Source organism: Henckelia pumila, chromosome 3, assembly GCF_033568475.1.
Source record: "Henckelia pumila isolate YLH828 chromosome 3, ASM3356847v2, whole genome shotgun sequence".
NCBI lineage: Eukaryota > Viridiplantae > Streptophyta > Magnoliopsida > Lamiales > Gesneriaceae > Henckelia > Henckelia pumila.
Genome location: NC_133122.1, coordinates 38,281,182 through 38,298,629, shown reverse-complemented (window position 1 = coordinate 38,298,629; position 17,448 = coordinate 38,281,182). Strand labels below are relative to the sequence as shown.

The 17,448-nt window shown below is 29.7% G+C and overlaps 2 protein-coding genes across 8 annotated transcripts; both read left to right on the top strand.

The window, feature by feature from the left end:
- Window positions 1-849: 849 nt before the first annotated feature.
- On the top strand, window positions 850-3,409 carry LOC140893366 (uncharacterized). 3 transcript variants are annotated; one of them, XM_073302424.1, is made up of 3 exons: window positions 850-978; window positions 1,253-1,338; window positions 2,477-3,409. In XM_073302424.1, the coding sequence occupies exons 2-3, from the start codon at window positions 1,272-1,274 to the stop codon at window positions 3,061-3,063; spliced, it is 654 nt and encodes a 217-aa protein (XP_073158525.1). In that variant the 5' UTR covers window positions 850-978; window positions 1,253-1,271; the 3' UTR covers window positions 3,064-3,409. The 3 variants fall into 3 exon arrangements, with proteins under 3 accessions (XP_073158525.1, XP_073158528.1, XP_073158526.1); XM_073302427.1 differs by lacking the exon at window positions 850-978 and adding an exon at window positions 985-1,105; XM_073302425.1 differs by lacking the exon at window positions 850-978 and adding an exon at window positions 1,069-1,178.
- An 8,679-nt stretch (window positions 3,410-12,088) lies between these two features.
- On the top strand, window positions 12,089-14,743 carry LOC140892209 (zinc finger CCCH domain-containing protein 39-like). Of its 5 annotated transcripts, none has more exons than XM_073301023.1 (4): window positions 12,133-12,179; window positions 12,355-12,449; window positions 12,797-13,618; window positions 14,285-14,743. In XM_073301023.1, the coding sequence occupies exons 3-4, from the start codon at window positions 12,895-12,897 to the stop codon at window positions 14,521-14,523; spliced, it is 963 nt and encodes a 320-aa protein (XP_073157124.1). In that variant the 5' UTR covers window positions 12,133-12,179; window positions 12,355-12,449; window positions 12,797-12,894; the 3' UTR covers window positions 14,524-14,743. The 5 variants fall into 5 exon arrangements, with proteins under 5 accessions (XP_073157123.1, XP_073157121.1, XP_073157124.1 ...); XM_073301024.1 differs by having other exon boundaries at window positions 12,149-12,179; window positions 12,794-13,618; XM_073301022.1 differs by lacking the exon at window positions 12,355-12,449 and having other exon boundaries at window positions 12,089-12,354.
- Window positions 14,744-17,448: the final 2,705 nt, after the last annotated feature.

The following is a 17,448-nucleotide window of genomic DNA, read 5'->3' as shown; positions in this document are numbered from 1 at the left end:
TTTGAGATGTTGGGAGTATGAAATATCATAATTTTAAAATAATTAATTTTTTTCATATTAAATGATCGATCATTCTAATTAATTATCATAATATTTATATAAAAAATATCTCTAGTTTATTTAAATTTCAACATATCTTTAAAAATTATGCATAAAAATTGCTTAACATTAAAATATTTCTTCACATATACAAGCATCATGGAAACATGCAACACCAATGGATCAACCCGATCAACATTTGCAATGAAGATTAATATTTTTGGTATGAAAGTAATGTTTTCTCACACATAAAAATTGACATATGAGATGATTTTACGAAAGTTTTTATGGAGAAAATAAAAATCAAATAACACTTCTACATGTGGGACGACGTATTTTACGATGGACTAATTTTTTAGAAAGTATATTTGTACAGGTCTATTTGTGCAAGGTTTTCATTTTTATGGAAAAGCCTCAGTCGTAGTTGGGGATTTCATTATTATATCGTAGTTGAACTTGAAAGTCTTACAAGGTTTTTTTTTTCCTCTCCTTCAAAACAAAAACAATAATTTCAATAAATAATTGTAGCACAAAAAAATTCTTATTAGATGGTCTTATATATCAATTTTAGACTATAAATCTTTTATTCGACTCGACGTATGAAAAAAAAAATATTTTTCATCATAATTTAAATGAAGTCGTCTCATGTAAAACTTATTACTCTAACGATAATATTATCGATTTTTATTGAATAAAGAGAATCGTTGATATAATAAAGAAACAGACCCGCACACATGTTTTGGACGCCGCTGATTCAACGGTTTCCAAAATTTTCGTTTTGTCGTATAACTCTCTCTCCCCACACACACACACACACACACACACACTTCGATTGATGCACACTCCTTCAATGATGACGCCATTTCGAGCTCTTCTCTGACAGATTTTTTACTGCCCCTTTCTTTGATTTGTTTCCCTTCAGAGAAACTTCACACAAATGTATGTTCACTCACTTCGTCTCCTTGTACTTCCCTTTTTCTTTACTTTTTTTTCACTGTTTTTTTCTTGGAATAATCACGGTGGCCAGAGGTGAAAACTGAGGGTTATACGTGGCGCGAAATCTGGGGTGCCCGTCTTTCTTGGTTTTCGTCTTGATTTTTGGTTCTGAATTTTGCCCTGTTCGTGAATTGGTTTCGTGGGTGTGTGTGTGTTTTTTTTCCCTTGCTTTGTTTCGTTGCGGAACTTGAATTTTCTCTGTTTTTTGGTTTTTCAGAGGTTTGGAGTTTGCGATCATGGATGGTAGGAGGAGGCCGAAATGGGATGATTGTAGAAGATCGCAGAAGAAAAAGCCGCCTCGCTGTATGTTTTTACGTTTGATGTTTACGGTTTTCATTGTTAATTTGTTCTTATTTTGATTTGATATCGTGATTCTGCATTTGAATTTTGTATGATTTATTGAATTTGTGTGGGTGTAAATCTTTGTAAAAAAAATTAAAGATTTTGATTTAACCTTGTCGTTGATCAGAATGTAAGGACTATTTGCTCCATGTTATATATGGAAAATATGAGAAGAAGTGAGACTAAATTTAGTCCACCCTGGGCGAAACAACGAGTTTTGGGGGAGAAGTTTTGATGATAACTATGTCTCCGACTTGGTTCGCCTTTTGTTGTTTACATGAGCTTTTGTCTAATTTCTAAAGGATGTTACAAAGTTACATACTTACATGTGCATTCTTTAAGTTTCTCTGTGATTTGTTTATAATGCTCTGTTTTGTCCCATGAAGTTTATTGGTTCGACTCCTAAAGATGATTCTAGTTTATTGGTTTGATTCCAAAAGATGATTCTTTTGGCTGCATTTTGCGCAGAAATTTTTTTCATAGATTCTTTTGCATGCATCCTGTTTTTATTTGATCTTACTTCATTGTTTTTTGGCAGTTTAGTTGACGTACGTCGGACTAATATTTTGAAATTTCAAGTTGCCGGTATCTTCGTAGTTCTACTGAGTGGAGATGGATCATTTCTTTGAACTGAATTAGTACATGTTACTCCGACGTGTTTATGGTTCCTACCTGATACCATTTTGCATATTGTTAATGATTAGAGGAAATTAGAAGGTGAACCGTTTGAATTTAGTTACCTACGTGTTATGGTCGTTGAAAAATACGTTTCATCAGTTGGAGCTGGGAGAAACCTGCGAGTGTGAACTAGGCGCTCGACCGTTAAGATACGTTTTTGTCCTTATTCTAATCCAGGATAGTTAATACAGTTAACATTGTCGTAATCGCACCCTGGTAACGAATTCTCGTTAAGATGTTTAATTAACTTTTCTGGTCCTTTTTATTGCTATGTTTCTAAATTGGTGATCAATATACCGCGTTTATGTGCTCATTTGATTGATCATGTTTATTTATTTAGTCTCGCATTGTCTTTATTGAGAGAAGGTTATCAAAGAACCTTCTACAGTTTTTTTCGCTTGATAACATTTCTTTTCTCCAGTTTGTTGGCAGCCGGTTGTGCCGTTATGGGAGAAAGAATTTTGCAAAGTGGTTGGTTCTCTGGATTGGGACACATTGTCACAGATGAAGAAGTTTACACACCTCTATGATAATGTGATTAATTGGAATGACTCTGCGGGAGAAGAGGCATTTTCCAATGCTAAGAAACGATTCTGGGCCCAAAAAAATGGACTTCCATGTGACATACCGTTACCAGATCCGGATGTTTACATAGACCAAATCGATTGGGATATCAATATTGATCCTGAGCCATTGCCGGACCATGATGCGGTCCCCGATGAAGTGGCAAACCGCGACCCTGTCATAATATTTGGCGATGATTTTATTGCAAACCAAGCATTCTCACCAAGCGGCTGGGGTGATAATGAAGAGAATTTAAACGTCCCGGTTGGTTATTCTTTCGGTAATCATGTTGATCCATGGGAGCAAAATTGGGGCAATCCATATAGCAACCAGCCTGTATTCGAATGGCCAGGCTTTGCCATTGATGGGTGGTACTTAACAACGAATGGCGGTGATTCTCGACATATGCAGTATGGCAGTGGTTGGAATACCGGATGGGGTTGAGTTTATGTTGATCGTCACAATTATGAAGTGAGGTCTAAAATTTTCCAAGAAAACTAGACCCCGTCGACAAAAATACCATGAAGCAGGACCTGAAATTTTTCAAGAAAATAGAGTAAGTACATAAATTCTAGGGATCTTCCAGTGGACCTGTCTGTCACCATGCCGGAGCAATCTCAAGGTACTCCCGAAGGTAGAACAGAAAGGGTCATTATTTTATTCATTTTGATTTTCTAGCGTTCCTTATAAGATACATATGGTTCAAAACTTAGTACAATTCCAGCATCTGGAGTTTCAAGTGTTTGTTATATAGACCATCTTCATCCAAAATATTGGAAACTTATGTTTGCTATTGCGGGTGCGCGCTACTCTATATTAATCCCTTCTTCCAGCTTTACGTATCGTCCTCACTTCAATGTTCACCGCAGACATGATAACTGACAGCCCGTAGAATCGATGCATCTTCAACTGTAATTGTTTTTCTTGCTATGAAGATTTTGACTATTTAACTCGTGAGAATATGGAACATGTATATACAAGAAAATGTGCGCGTGTTGATTGAATTATGGACCAATAATGACCGCATATGATAACTTCCAAGAAGAGTCAATTGTCTTCTACTTGTACTGTTGTTGTGGATTCTTGTGGTGTCTCAATCACTCACTTGCTATCAGTCAGTATTTGACTTCACCCCACGTTGTATTTTGCAATTACCAGCCCTGTGGTGGACCAATTCGTAGGATCTTGGTCGCGATTTCCTTTTTGTTTTATTTTTTTTGAGTAATCAATCCTTTTTAGGGTCACCCCCAAAAAAACCCACAATTTTCGATTGACTAGCAACAATGCACGTGCGTTGCAATTAAAAATATGTGTTGGAGTAATATAATTCAAAACAAAATTAAACAACTCTACAAAATTGTTATGACAGCAATATTGAAACTTTTGACAATTCATGCTAAATAATTACTCTGAAATCGATCTTGAAATAAACATATTTGTTTAATTATTTTTAAAAAAATGGACTAAATTTTCTAATGTTTTTTTTATCGTATCATTTTCTTTTGTTTGTCTTATTATGGATTTCATTACATTTTTTTTGGCCTTTTGTTATATGTATTATTCTCTCAATATATTTTTTTGGCAATCAATGATACAATCTATAACATTCCAGATCTGACGACTATCCCCACTATATCAACACGGATCTTTTCAGCATGCTTATGTACGTTCCTACTCGCACACATCCTCTGAAACTTCTCAAGGGGTCGCTCATCCTATAATTGTCTCAAGTCAAGCATGCTTAGCTTTGGAGTTCTCATACGATGAGATCTCGAAAAGAAGATATTCACCTTGATGATATGAGTAGTTCCTATCAAAATTTTCAAGCCCAAACCGTTCAGTCACATACCTACGTAGTCTCAGACCTCTCTCATTTTGGTATAAAATCGGTTCATTCAAGTTCTTCTTCTCCTAGAAGCCTGTCAAAAGCCGCTTAATTCTTTTAACTTCTTGACACCGACGATTACTCTTCACTCTCTTGTCAGTCTCGGACATCACAAGTACAGTCTATGAACTTTGACTTTTTGTAATGATGCAACATAACTACTTAAGGTGAGTGAACTCTTAATTTACACTAAAAGAGATACTTGTATATTTGAGTTTTCTACAGCTTAACCCATTTAATATTTTCAGTAGTTCAAGTTGTGTTGCATCTTTTACTCCACTAACTTGTAGTGAATCATTGTAGCTCAATCAAATGTTAGTTTTTAATATTTTTTTTTTAACTAAATAAAGTCTCTCACTTTCCCAATTTTGAGAATTCAATATTAGTAAGCTATAGGTAATAGACAATTATTTAGTTTTTACTTGTGTTACTTTTTGTTTAATTGTATAGTTTTTTTTATATATCTTGTGTAGTTCACGTTTTATGGTTTTTTTTTAACTTTTATATTAATGATTATATGTATTGCATGCATACAATATACATCTACAATTAATTATATTCCAAATATCAATATTTATGAGTCAAAATAAATTTATTGAATCATAATTTAAGAACTATTTACAAACTAAAATATACATCATAATTAAGATTCAAGATTAACATGCTGACATAAAATTATGATAAAAATCTGAAGAATAAATGGTGCTAGTTCAAAGACAAAATATGATAATTATAATTGACGTTAGCTTAATTAATTAGAATTTTTTTAATATCTGTATTTAATTAATTAAAAAGTTTTTAATACAGTATGTTGATAATTATTCTTTATGTATAAGTTAGTGATTGAGTCAGGCATGATCATGTTTTGAATTTTTTTTCCACCTTAAGTTCTAATAATAGTTTCTTGCGAGTTAAATTTCCAAATGAAACAAATTATCAAAACAAAAACTAATTATACAATTCAAGAATTCGGGTTATTCGATCAGTGACATCATTAGTTTGCTAATTTAATATATTTTGAATTCATATTCGATGAGTTTGACAAGAAAAATAACGTAGAATAACAAATTTTAAGTAAAAATATTATTTGATTGTATTTGTAGCGCAATATTTATATTTCATATATGTTTGAATTATTTCATTTATTTATTTTTAATATCCATATATTATTTTGTAATATTAGTAGATAAACAATGTGTAAAGAACATAGACATTTAAGTATGTAGTACATTATACAATTTTTTATTTAAATATTCATATAATATATTGTAAAATTTATAGAAAAATAGTGTATGAAAAATAAGAATATTTAATTAAACTCATAATTAGAACTCAAACAGTGATTAAAAAAGAATATATAAATTGATTATATTTTGTAATAGTAATTAATATATTATTGATAATAACTAATATATTAACAGAAAAAATAATGTGTAAAAAATTAATTACATTGTGTACATTTTTATATTTTAATTATATATCCATATATTATTATTATTATTATCTGGTAAAATTAATAGAAAAATAATTTTCATTAAATAAGTTAAATATATTTGTAGGACTATGTAACTTTTTTTTATTTTAAGTACTCATATACTATCTCTTGTAAGATAGAAAAATAGTTTATATTAAATAAATTAAATATATTTTGAAAGAAAAACTCAAATAAGAAAATGAGCAAATAATAAATAGTATATACACAAAATATGAAAGTGAAAAAAATAAAATAGTTTGTAAAAAAATATTTAAGTTAATTCATAATTGTTATTTATATATTTATAATCGTAATAGAATAAACCATCGACAGATTAATAGAAAAAATAAATTATACGATGTAAATTTTATATTTTAAGTATTCATAAAATATCTTGTAAGATCTAGAAAAATAGTGTGAATTAAATAAGTTAAATACATTTTATAGGAAAAACTCAAATTATAAAATGAGCAAATAATAAATAGCATATGTATAAAATATAAAAGTGAACTTCAGAAAATTAGTGTGCAAAATTTTTTTAAAATTAATCATAATTCTTACTCTCGTATACTCATAATAGTAATATAATAGATAAAAGATAGATTAATATGAAAAATAAAGTACGATATGGATTTTTTTATTTAAGTATACATATAATATCTTGCAAGATACCAAAATTTATTATTATTATTATTATTATTATTATTATTATTATTATTATTATTATTATTATTATTATTATTATTATTATTATTGTTATTATTATTATTATTATTATTATTATTTCATGTGTTGGTTCATCTGTGAAGTAAATAATCAAATACGATAAATTAGATATCAAAGTAAAATATTTTTAAAAAACTTTTATTTGAAAGAGTACATAGTATAATTTTTAAACAAATAATTTAATTGAAGAGTCACATGAATAAATAATTGAGAAAAAAAACTTTCATTAGGTAATAAGAAAAATGGTAATCACGTAAATTCACAATAAAAATCACATATTCATAGTGAAAAAATATTTTTAAAATATTAATTGCATTTTAATTTTTTGTTTGAAAGATTTTATAGCATAATGCTTAAATAAATAATTTAATTGAAGAGTCAAGTGTTAAACTCAAATATTTATATATATTTTTAAAAATACTAACATTATTTTAATTTTTTATTTGAAAGAGTTCATAGTATAATTTTTAAGTAAATAAGTTAATTGAAGAGTCACGTGAATAAATAAATGAATAAAAAACACATTAATCCTATATAATAATGAAAGGGTAACCATGTAAATTCACAATAAAACTCACATATTTATAATAGTAACTCAAATAAAAAAATGAGCAAATAATAAATACTATATACACAAAATATGAAAGTGGAAAAAATAAAATAGTGTGTAAAAAAATATTTAAGTTAATTCATAATTGTTATTTATATATTTATAATCGTAATAGAATAGATCATCGACATATTAATAGAAAAAATAAATTACACGATGTAAATTTTCTATTTTAAGTATTCATAAAATATCTTGTAAGATTTATAAAAATAGTGTGAATTAAATAAGTTAAATACATTTTGTAGGAAAAACTCAAATAAGAAAATGAGCAAATAATAAATAGTAGATGTATAAAATATAAAAGTGAACTCAAAAAATTAGTGTGTAAAAAAATATTTAAGTTAATTATAATTCTTACTCTCCTATACTTAGTAATAAAATAGATAAAAGATATATTAATATGAAAAATAAAGTACGATATGGATTTTTTTATTTAAGTATACATATAATATCTTGTAAGATACCAAAATTTATTATTATTATTATTAGTATTACATGTGTTGGTTCATCTGTGAAGTAAATAATCGAATGCGATAAATTAGAAATCAAAGTAAAATATTTTTTAAAAAAATTTATTTGAAAGAGTACATAGTATAATTTTTAAAAAAATAATTTAATTGAAGAGTCGCATGAATAAATAATTGAGAAAAAAAATATTCATTAGGCACGTAAATTTACAATGAAAATCACATATTTATAGTGAAAAAAATATTAATTGCATTTTAATTTTTTATTTGAAAGAGTTTATAGCATAATGCTTAAATAAATAATTTAATTGAAGAGTCAAGTGTTAAACTCGCATATTTATATATATTTTTAAAAATACTAACAATATTTTAATTTTTTAATTGAAAGAGTTCATAGTATAATTTTTAAGTAAATAAGTTAATTGAAGAGTCACACGGATAAATAAATGAAGAAAAAACACATTAATCTTATATAATAATGAATGAGTAACCATATAAATTCACAATGAAACACACATATTTATAATAGTAATAGAGTTTTTATTTGAAAGAGTTTATAACATAATGCTTAAATAAATAATTTAATTGAATAGTCAAGTGTTAAACTCACATATTTATATATATTTTTAAAAATACTAACAGTATTTTAATTTTTTATTTGAAAGAGTTCATAGTATAATTTTTAAGTAAATAAGTTAATTGACGAGTCACACGAATAAATAAATAAAAAAAAAACACATTAATCTTATATAATAATGAAAGAGTAACCATATAAATTCACAATAAAACTCACATATTTATAATAGTAATAGATTTTAGAAGGGAGTTTGTTTTGCGTCAAAACTCACTATGAAATATTGAAAATACAATTTTTTTACAATAAATTAATAGGCATCTCAGTCCTTGAAATTTTATGAAATTTACACGTTTGATCTCTAAACAAGGTGACTTATTGCACGCGCGTTTGTTTATGCACCTACATTACATAACTTTTTTTAAAAAAATAATATTAGGTTTATGATACAAAATCTTCACTTATATTATTGTAATACTTTTCGGATCTACTCAACAACATCGCCAACAAATTAGTATGATGTGAATGATTTATTTGACTACATTTGAAAGGTATTACAGTAATACAAGGGAATTTTTATAACAAAGAACTAATATTTTCAAAAAAAAAAAGAAAAGGTTATTTATAAATAAAAACAAAACGTGTGCAACAACTCGTCGTGATTAGAGATAAAATGTGCAAATTTTATAAAAGGTCAAGTGCTGGGATGTTTATTAAATTTTTATAAGAAATAAATGTGTATTTTCAATATTTCATTAGCGATAGAAGCACACGTCATATAATATATAATATTTTATTATTTTCTATGGTAATTAAAATTTAATTATTGGAAAGATAATATAAATTTAATATATTAATATAATAAATTTAATATTTGATATGTATAAATGTGAAATTAATTATAAAACAAACATGATATAATTTTGTTGAAGAAAAGTTAGAAAAAGACTAAGAAAAAGATGTCGAGAAAAAGGTGGACAAAGAAGGGTAACATTAAAAGATGTTTTTTGGTGTATCATGACACACCAAAAATTAGTTACTAGTTATAAGGTACTCAACTTTTATATAATAATATATATATATATATATAATATAATATAGAGAGATTTAGTGGGGAAAAAAACTCTTTTAGGAGGTTTTGGTCTATTTAAGCTTTCAAAATCAAAATTTATCTAGTGCTGATGATTTTATGCACAAGTTGCGTGTTTGTATGATTGATTCTTTTTTTCTAAGATTTGTGATTATTTTGTTGTAGTTTGTAAATATTATTTGGACAATAATGATAAAACTATATTAAATTTGTAATTTATAGAGAAAATATGTGAATTTTTGAAAATTTAGTGGATGAGATAGTTGTCGTAAATATTGTAATATTATCTTATAAAAATAATCTCTAAAAGTTTAGATCTTGATAAAATTTCAAAATATTATATTACTCATAAGATAAGATATTGATTTATGGCTTATACGATTATTATATACTCATTCTGAATTTAGGGACGATAATTCAGGTGAGTTCGATATGGTTGGCGCAAAATTCTACGAAAAAATCTTTTAATCCGAACCCAAATCAATTCAAAAATTAGGGTCGATCAAAACTTTTCAAAATGTTCGAACCGACCATATTACACCGCACCGCTTTTTTCATTTTTTTTAATAAGTGACTGCAGTTTTTTTTTAAAAAAAAAATTTAAACCGCACTGCCTCCAAGGTGCGGTTATTTTTTATTTTTTTTACCCAAAATCGTTCGAACCGTACCGCCTTATCTTGTATAGTTGTTTTAAATAATATTATTAACCACCGTATTTTAATATTCGATATATTATTTCTTTCTAATTAACTTGCATTCCGTAACTTTCTCTCGCAACCTTATTTCAATATTTTTCTTCTTTATTTCGTAATACAACAAATATTTTTCAAAGTGGCTTTATAATCTTGACTAAAAATAAAACTTAAAGCATCCTATTTTATCTATTTTAACTTTTGATGCTTGATTTTTTATTTTATTTATCTAATTATATTTTGTACTATTTGTGATTATATTATCTTTAAATACATTATTTTTTTCTATTATTGTTTTAAATATTTTGAGTTTTTTTATTCATTCATTTTACTTGTGAATAATGAAACCAATTGTATATGTAAAAAAACAATTAAAAAAAATTAAGTATAATCGAACAGAAAATGACAATTTGGTTTGTTTTTTTTACAAAAACCGTAAAATCGCACTGTGATCATCCATACCGAAAATGACCAAGCCGATTTTATTTTTTAATAAAATTATTAAATAAAAATTCAAAACATATAATAATAATAGTAATATTTAATTTAAAGACATTATAACAAAATATAAGCTTATATATAATTTAAATGGGAAAATTTAGTTGTAATAAATTTAAAGTATACTTAGTACAAAAAATCAAAATAATTTTAAAAAATCAAAATTTTACAAAATAAATATTAAATTATAAAAATCTATTATACCAATATACAATAAATTTTTTCCTCAAATATAAAATATAAAAAAATGTATCAAATATTTCTTAACTTGATATAATGATAATAAAAAAAATGTTCGGATCATCTCGTGTCAACCCGAGTTGATTCGAACTCAACCGTAACCTGATGAATTTTTTAGGTTAGTCTTCGAGTCCAACCTAATTTGATTCGAACCCAAAAACCATCAACATTAACCTAATATTTGTCGGGCCTACTCGTATCGAGGGAAAATGAGGGATATAGACCTGGTCTTGTTTTTAATTCAATAGATAGACCTCTGATCGAAAAGACTATATTGCCCCTGCTTTAAATGTTTTTTCTCTCCTCCTTCTCTTCTTTTACGTCTCTGCGTTGTTTTTTTTGTTTTTCTGTCTTATTTTCTCACTCTCCTTCCTCATTTTTCCTCTTTTTCTTCTTTTTTTTTTCTTGGGAAAGCGGTCGACCGCCTTGGAAAATCGGCCGACCAAAGCTTGGGCTCGGTCGACCGCCTTCCCTGCCCAAGCGATCGATCGCATTGGAAAAGCGGTCGACCAAGCCTGGGTTGACCCAAGCCGGGCTGCCCGGCTTGGTCGATCCAGGCTTGGGTCAACCCAAACCATTGTATAAATATTTTATTGTTTAGTATTATTATCAAAAATATTGGTGGTTCAGTGGTAAGATTCTAGGAGAAGAAAAGAGATTCAGGTTCGAATCCTCTATATGTTTAAATGGCTCCTCGTATCGAGTTGTCAAATTGATTTATTTTTTGACACCCCGAATTCTGATGGTTCTGGGTTCTCCGAAAAATCCATTAGTTTATTTGATTTGAAAATAAAATCATAATGTTTTTAAAGGTTTTATGTTCATAAATAATAATAAATAAATAAATGCTAAAACTATGTTTCCCGAAGGTATGAAAAAAGGAAATTCATCTTTAATAATAATAATAATAATAATAATAATAATAAATAATGCTAAAAATATGTTTCTCAAAGGTATAAAAAAATTCGTCTTCTCCCACATAATGTTTTACCATATGAAATCAAATAAAAAAATTAAATTAATTATAATACAAAATAAATTATATTATATATGATTACGTGATAAACTCTTATGCCAATTAATTTGATTAAAATATATTGGGAACATTCACTAACTTCTTTGTTGATATTTAAGGGGACATATATATGGGGATGTAAACCGGGTTTACTCAGAATCGCTTAATTAGCCGAGTTTTCGGGGGGTTTTAGCCGAATTGGGGGTTTTAGGTTTTCGAAAAATTCAATCCGTTTTTTCCCCATCAATCTAGGGTTTCGATAAGGCGGCGCGCCATTTGATCTATTCGGGTATATAATTCACATTGGCCATTGTTTAAAAATTGATTAAAGATCGACACAGAAATTTCTTTTATTTCATTACAAAAATAACAATCATTAAATTTTAATATCAATATATTGCACGTCTGATTTCAAAAAGAGGAATTTGTCCTACGAATTTTGATTTGATCCTCCTCGATTTCAGGTTTGTCAACTCTCCATCCTATGATTTGTTTCTAAATTATTTCATTCGAATGGTTCAACCTAAATGTATTATTTGAATGATTTGATCGAGTACAGGTATGAGAATTCTGGATTTTTGTTTCATTTTTTGTTATTTATTTTAAACGTTGCGGCTCTATGTTATTTCTTTTGATTCAATAGATTGTGACTGTTTATTCCAATTCACAGTCTCTGATTGTTGGTCTGAATGTCTACAGTTCCTTGATTGCCATGTGAAAATTTGGTGTTTTACATAGAACTGGCATCGTTTTTGTTTGCCCACGAATCAGATTATTTTTTCCAGAAATCATTCATAAAGGGTTGGATTTGGAATCATTCCAATAATACTTTTGACCCCAAAAAAAAGAAATTGGATTAATTTTGGTGTTTTTGATGACTTATTATTATTTTTCATTTTTCAGCAGTTCTTTTATGTGCATGCTGTCTTTGTTCCTCTTCGGCCAGAAATCGAGAGAAGCAGTTTGGAACTCAGATTAAGTTGAAATATTTGTTGAGAAACTGAATGAGTTTTCCGGATCCTACGACACCTCATTCATTCATGCCACCACCTTTTCCTTGTGATTCCGGAGGATTTTGGCCTCCATATTTTGTGGAAAATATGCAACAAGATTTAGCTTCCCAGTTTGACCGTGCTCCACCATTTAAGAGAGCAAGAAACTCTGAAAACAAACCGCCAGTTAATCAGACAAATGGTACCGGAAGTAATGGTACCAGCAACATATTTTACAAGACACGAATCTGTGCTAAATTCATGGATGGCATGTGCCGCAATGGCGAGCATTGCACTTTTGCTCATGGTACTGAGGATTTACGCGTGCCCCCTCCGAATTGGCAAGATCTTGTTCGAGAAAAGGATAGGGGTGCTGGGAATAATTGGAATGATGATCAAAGAATGAGCAATAGAACAAAAATCTGCAAGAAATATTACCACGGAGGTGAGTGCCCATATGGGGAGAAGTGTATCTTCCTCCATGAACGGGCTCCTTCGAACTTTAATGCCGAAGTGCCTTGGCAGAGGGAGAGTTCTGCTATAAGCATAGGAACTAGAAGGGATGCCTTGTGGAGCAGCAGCGATGTCAATCAACCTGATTTGAATAAGCAGGTTAGTGGGGGCTTGGATACTTACCAAGTGAGAACGAATTTTTGGAAAACCAGGTTATGCAATAATTGGGTGACTGGTCAGTGTCCACATGGAGAAAGATGCTATTTTGCTCATGGCCAATCAGGTATATGTGATACACATTATGATCTTCTATTTAATGCTACTTTTGCCATGGGAGGTTTTTATTTTTTATTTTTTAAGCTTCAGTTGATTTGGGAAATTGTATATCGATCTTGTCCACATTCATTCGGTCTGGGTGAATTGAACCTTATAGACACATAGGTTTGGGTTAATTGAACCTTACAGACACATATAGGATATAGCATTACTGTAAGTAACGTTTAGCGGATCTCTCACCTTAAAAAGCAACAAAGTCTAGTTTTTTGTCTACTCAACCTCGATTATTTGGTTAATCTCTTAGTAATACACTTTCGTGTTTCCATTCCATTTACTGACGTTCTCATTTTGTAAAAGAGAAAAAAGTTGGCTCCCTATTTTGCCAGCTTAACAAATTCTGTGTTTGTTTCTAAGCTTTATTGATCTTTCCGTATACTTTTAAATGCATGTGTAGCAATGATACGCGATTTTGAGACTATGATTATGTATGTACTCACCATTCTCTTAGTCGAGATAAAACAAAACGGAAATTTTCTTTTGATGGTGTCTTTTGTTTCGATCTACAGAACATTAGCCACGATTTTTGTGCATTATTTGTCGTATACCATGCTTTCTTTTTTCATCTCGGACAAAGAATTGCGATGACAGACAAGTACTACTTCCGCTTTGACAGATTTGAAGGTTTCTGGTTCACGTGTTGAGGCAGAACAAATAATGAACTCTGGCTCCATCCCAGCCAAATCTATGGCTGCACCTGGAAATCCTGTGTCTGGTTCTCCTCTTGGCGAAGCTGGAGAAGATAAGAAGTCGTCGAAATGGAAACTGTCCAAGAAAGTTAATCGAATTTATGCTGACTGGATTGATGATCTATCACCACCACACTGCTCACCGAACAAAAAGGATGATATATGAACTTTGGGATGATAATTTATCAGTTACTAACCACATCCCAAAACTACTATTATTGGTGATAGGTTATGATCTTATGTTTGTTTGTTACTGTGTTTTGGACAGCCATCTCAATTGTGCAGTGATGATTGCATTATTTATTTATTGTAGAAAATTTAATAAGGAATTCAATTTTGTCATGAAATTTACGATTTGTTTCTTGGTTGGAGAGCATTTATCGGATACAAAAGCTTTTGGGGCGAAACATACCAAATGTTTTTGGCTAAAATGAGGATGTTTGGGTGGATTTTATTTATTTATTTTTATTTTCATTTTTTTAATCATATTTCAAATGGTTTATGTGTTATGAGCCCCGTTTGATTCATAAAATGATAGTGATAATAAATTGAAAGATATATATATCTGATTATATAAGGATTTTATGATGCATCTAGACGTTTCATATGAAAACAAACATGTGAGGTTCATCTGTGTTTTTTTTTCAACTGAACTATTTGTTCGAGCATCACATACAACTACAGTGGTTCTTTCGGTGTAACATACAATCACCTTGATAAAAAATCATGGATTTCACTTCTCCTCGATCTTGGACACTTGTCGATTACACGATGAATCTCTCAAAACGTACAACTAAAAAGACCAAAAGAAGATTACAATAAGAAAAGTAACATGGGTTTGGATCACGAGAATTGGATATATGGGAACTTTAAGACACTTTTGTCTTGTGGTTCATCAATGAGGACGAAACAAGAGCCAGTGAATTTTGCCTCACAAATAAGCTATGACCCAACAGTTTGCGTGGCTTTAGTGCTAGCCTATATGTTAACATAGGACTCAATAAACTAATTAATGATGGGGACATGTGAATTCATATGCATGTGGTGATGGACTCTTCAATCACTTTCAGGTTTACGAATCACATGCGAACCCCATGTCAGATCATGTTACAAACATATGAAATTATCATCTCTATCATACCAAATTTTTAGATTTTTTTTTAAAAAGCACTAGCTAAAAACTGATAGTGTTTGTAAAAACTTTTAGTCTTAGTTAGCTTCGACCGCTATTCTCGGATTTCCCACGTCCTCGTGCTAATTAGAAAATATATGGTTTAAAGATTTTAGTCATGAAGATTTTATCTTAGTTGTTACCAGAGGTGCAAACGAGTCAAGTGACATACTTACTCAACTTCGACTCGATTTGTATTATGTCTACTCAAACTCGAACTCGAACTCAATCGAGTAATCAATTTCAAACACAAACTCGAGTCACATATATATATTTCGAGCTATCAATCTTGAAAAACTCAAAAAATAAACTGATTTATAAATAAATATAGATAAATAAATAACTTCATATTAATATTATATATTATATTTATACATATATAATCGAGTAGCTCGCGAGCTATTCGAACACAAATATATAAAACTCGAGCTTGACTCGATTACAGTTGAGCTACTTGAGCTCGAGCTCGAGCTTGGTCAGACCGAATTCGAGTAAAGTTTTGACCGAGCCGCTTACGAGTTGCTCAGCTTGACTAGCTTACATCCCTAGTTGTTTGTTATGACGTATTCAGAATTTTCAATCAGACAAGGCGAATTCAATAAATTTAAAAAATTAATACTGCACAAAATGTATATTAAAGTCATATATCAACCTCATATGTTTTACAATAACACTTTCAGGGATTTCATACTTTGAAAATGCTAAATAATAAGGTGTAAGCTAGTCATCTGACACCAAGGTCCCAAATATGAGACGAGATCCCGAGTTCGAGATTCAATGGTAACAATCCCTTCCTCCAACTCTGGAAAAAAAAGGTTTTAAATTGCAAACGATTTTGGTTTGAAACATGCTTTCTAATTAGAATATAATGATCAATTGATCCGATTCGAAAGCAAGTTTTCGATTTTCGATTTATCTTGCACTTGGATTAACTAGCTAACGTAGGAGTTTTTCCAGCCAAACGAAACTAGCATGTAGTCCATCTACAGATCAAGACAAAGGGTTTGCCAAACATTGTCACGGGTTCAATTATTGCACCATCATCTTTTAATTTCCATGCCAAAAAAAAAAAAAAAAAAAACAGTATATATATACACATGGGAATCCCCTGCTATTTAAGTACCATACATCCTACAATCTTTTCTTGATTCCTAAATGAAATCGAATTAATTAATATATCGCATCTTGAATCATTTTTGGTTTCTTCATTGAAGAATTAATTATATATCTATAAGACAACATTATGTTTCAGAATCGAAGCAACTGGCAGCTGCTCTGTTTCTTGCTCAATATCTTTCTTCTGCTTGCTGTCGAAACCCATGTAAGCATATATTCACTGTATACTGAGAAAACTACACAAAATATTGATCATGAATGTTTAATTATATAATTTATAAATCTTTAAAATAAAAAAAATTGCAGGCAATTACGATGGTACTAGACTACTCTCCAGCTCCTCAGCCGCAACCATCAGGCCTCATCAATCCTACGGTGAGACTAATATTAATTAATAAACAAAGTATTGATCATGTATATGAATATATATATAATTAGCCAATATGAATATATAATCCATATATCATTTGACTAATATTCGACAATATTTGTGCTTATGATCATCAGTACGGCACAACTCCTGGCAGCCTTCATCCTCAAGGTTCGTACGTAATTAAAAACATTAATATGTATTAAATATTCTTGCTGATCACTATATATTTATTTGATTGAATGTATGTATGTATTAAACGACGTACGATGGAGCGCAGAATGTTGGGGGCGGTGCGCGGTTAGATGCTCGAAAACAGCATTCAAGAAGCCATGCATGTTCTTCTGCCAGAAATGCTGTGGGAAGTGTCTTTGTGTGCCTGCTGGTACTTATGGAAATAAGCAGTTTTGCCCTTGCTACAATAACTGGAAGAC

Excerpts from the sequence above, each read along its gene's own strand:
- LOC140893366 (XM_073302424.1), top strand. The coding sequence starts at position 1,272 with ATGGATGGTAGGAGGAGGCCGAAATGGGATGATTGTAGAAGATCGCAG. Across the intron at positions 1,339-2,476 it reads GAAGAAAAAGCCGCCTCGCT|TTTGTTGGCAGCCGGTTGTG; the intron begins GTATGTTTTTAC and ends TCTTTTCTCCAG.
- LOC140892209 (XM_073301022.1), top strand. The coding sequence starts at position 12,895 with ATGAGTTTTCCGGATCCTACGACACCTCATTCATTCATGCCACCACCT. Across the intron at positions 13,619-14,284 it reads TTTTGCTCATGGCCAATCAG|ATTTGAAGGTTTCTGGTTCA; the intron begins GTATATGTGATA and ends CCGCTTTGACAG.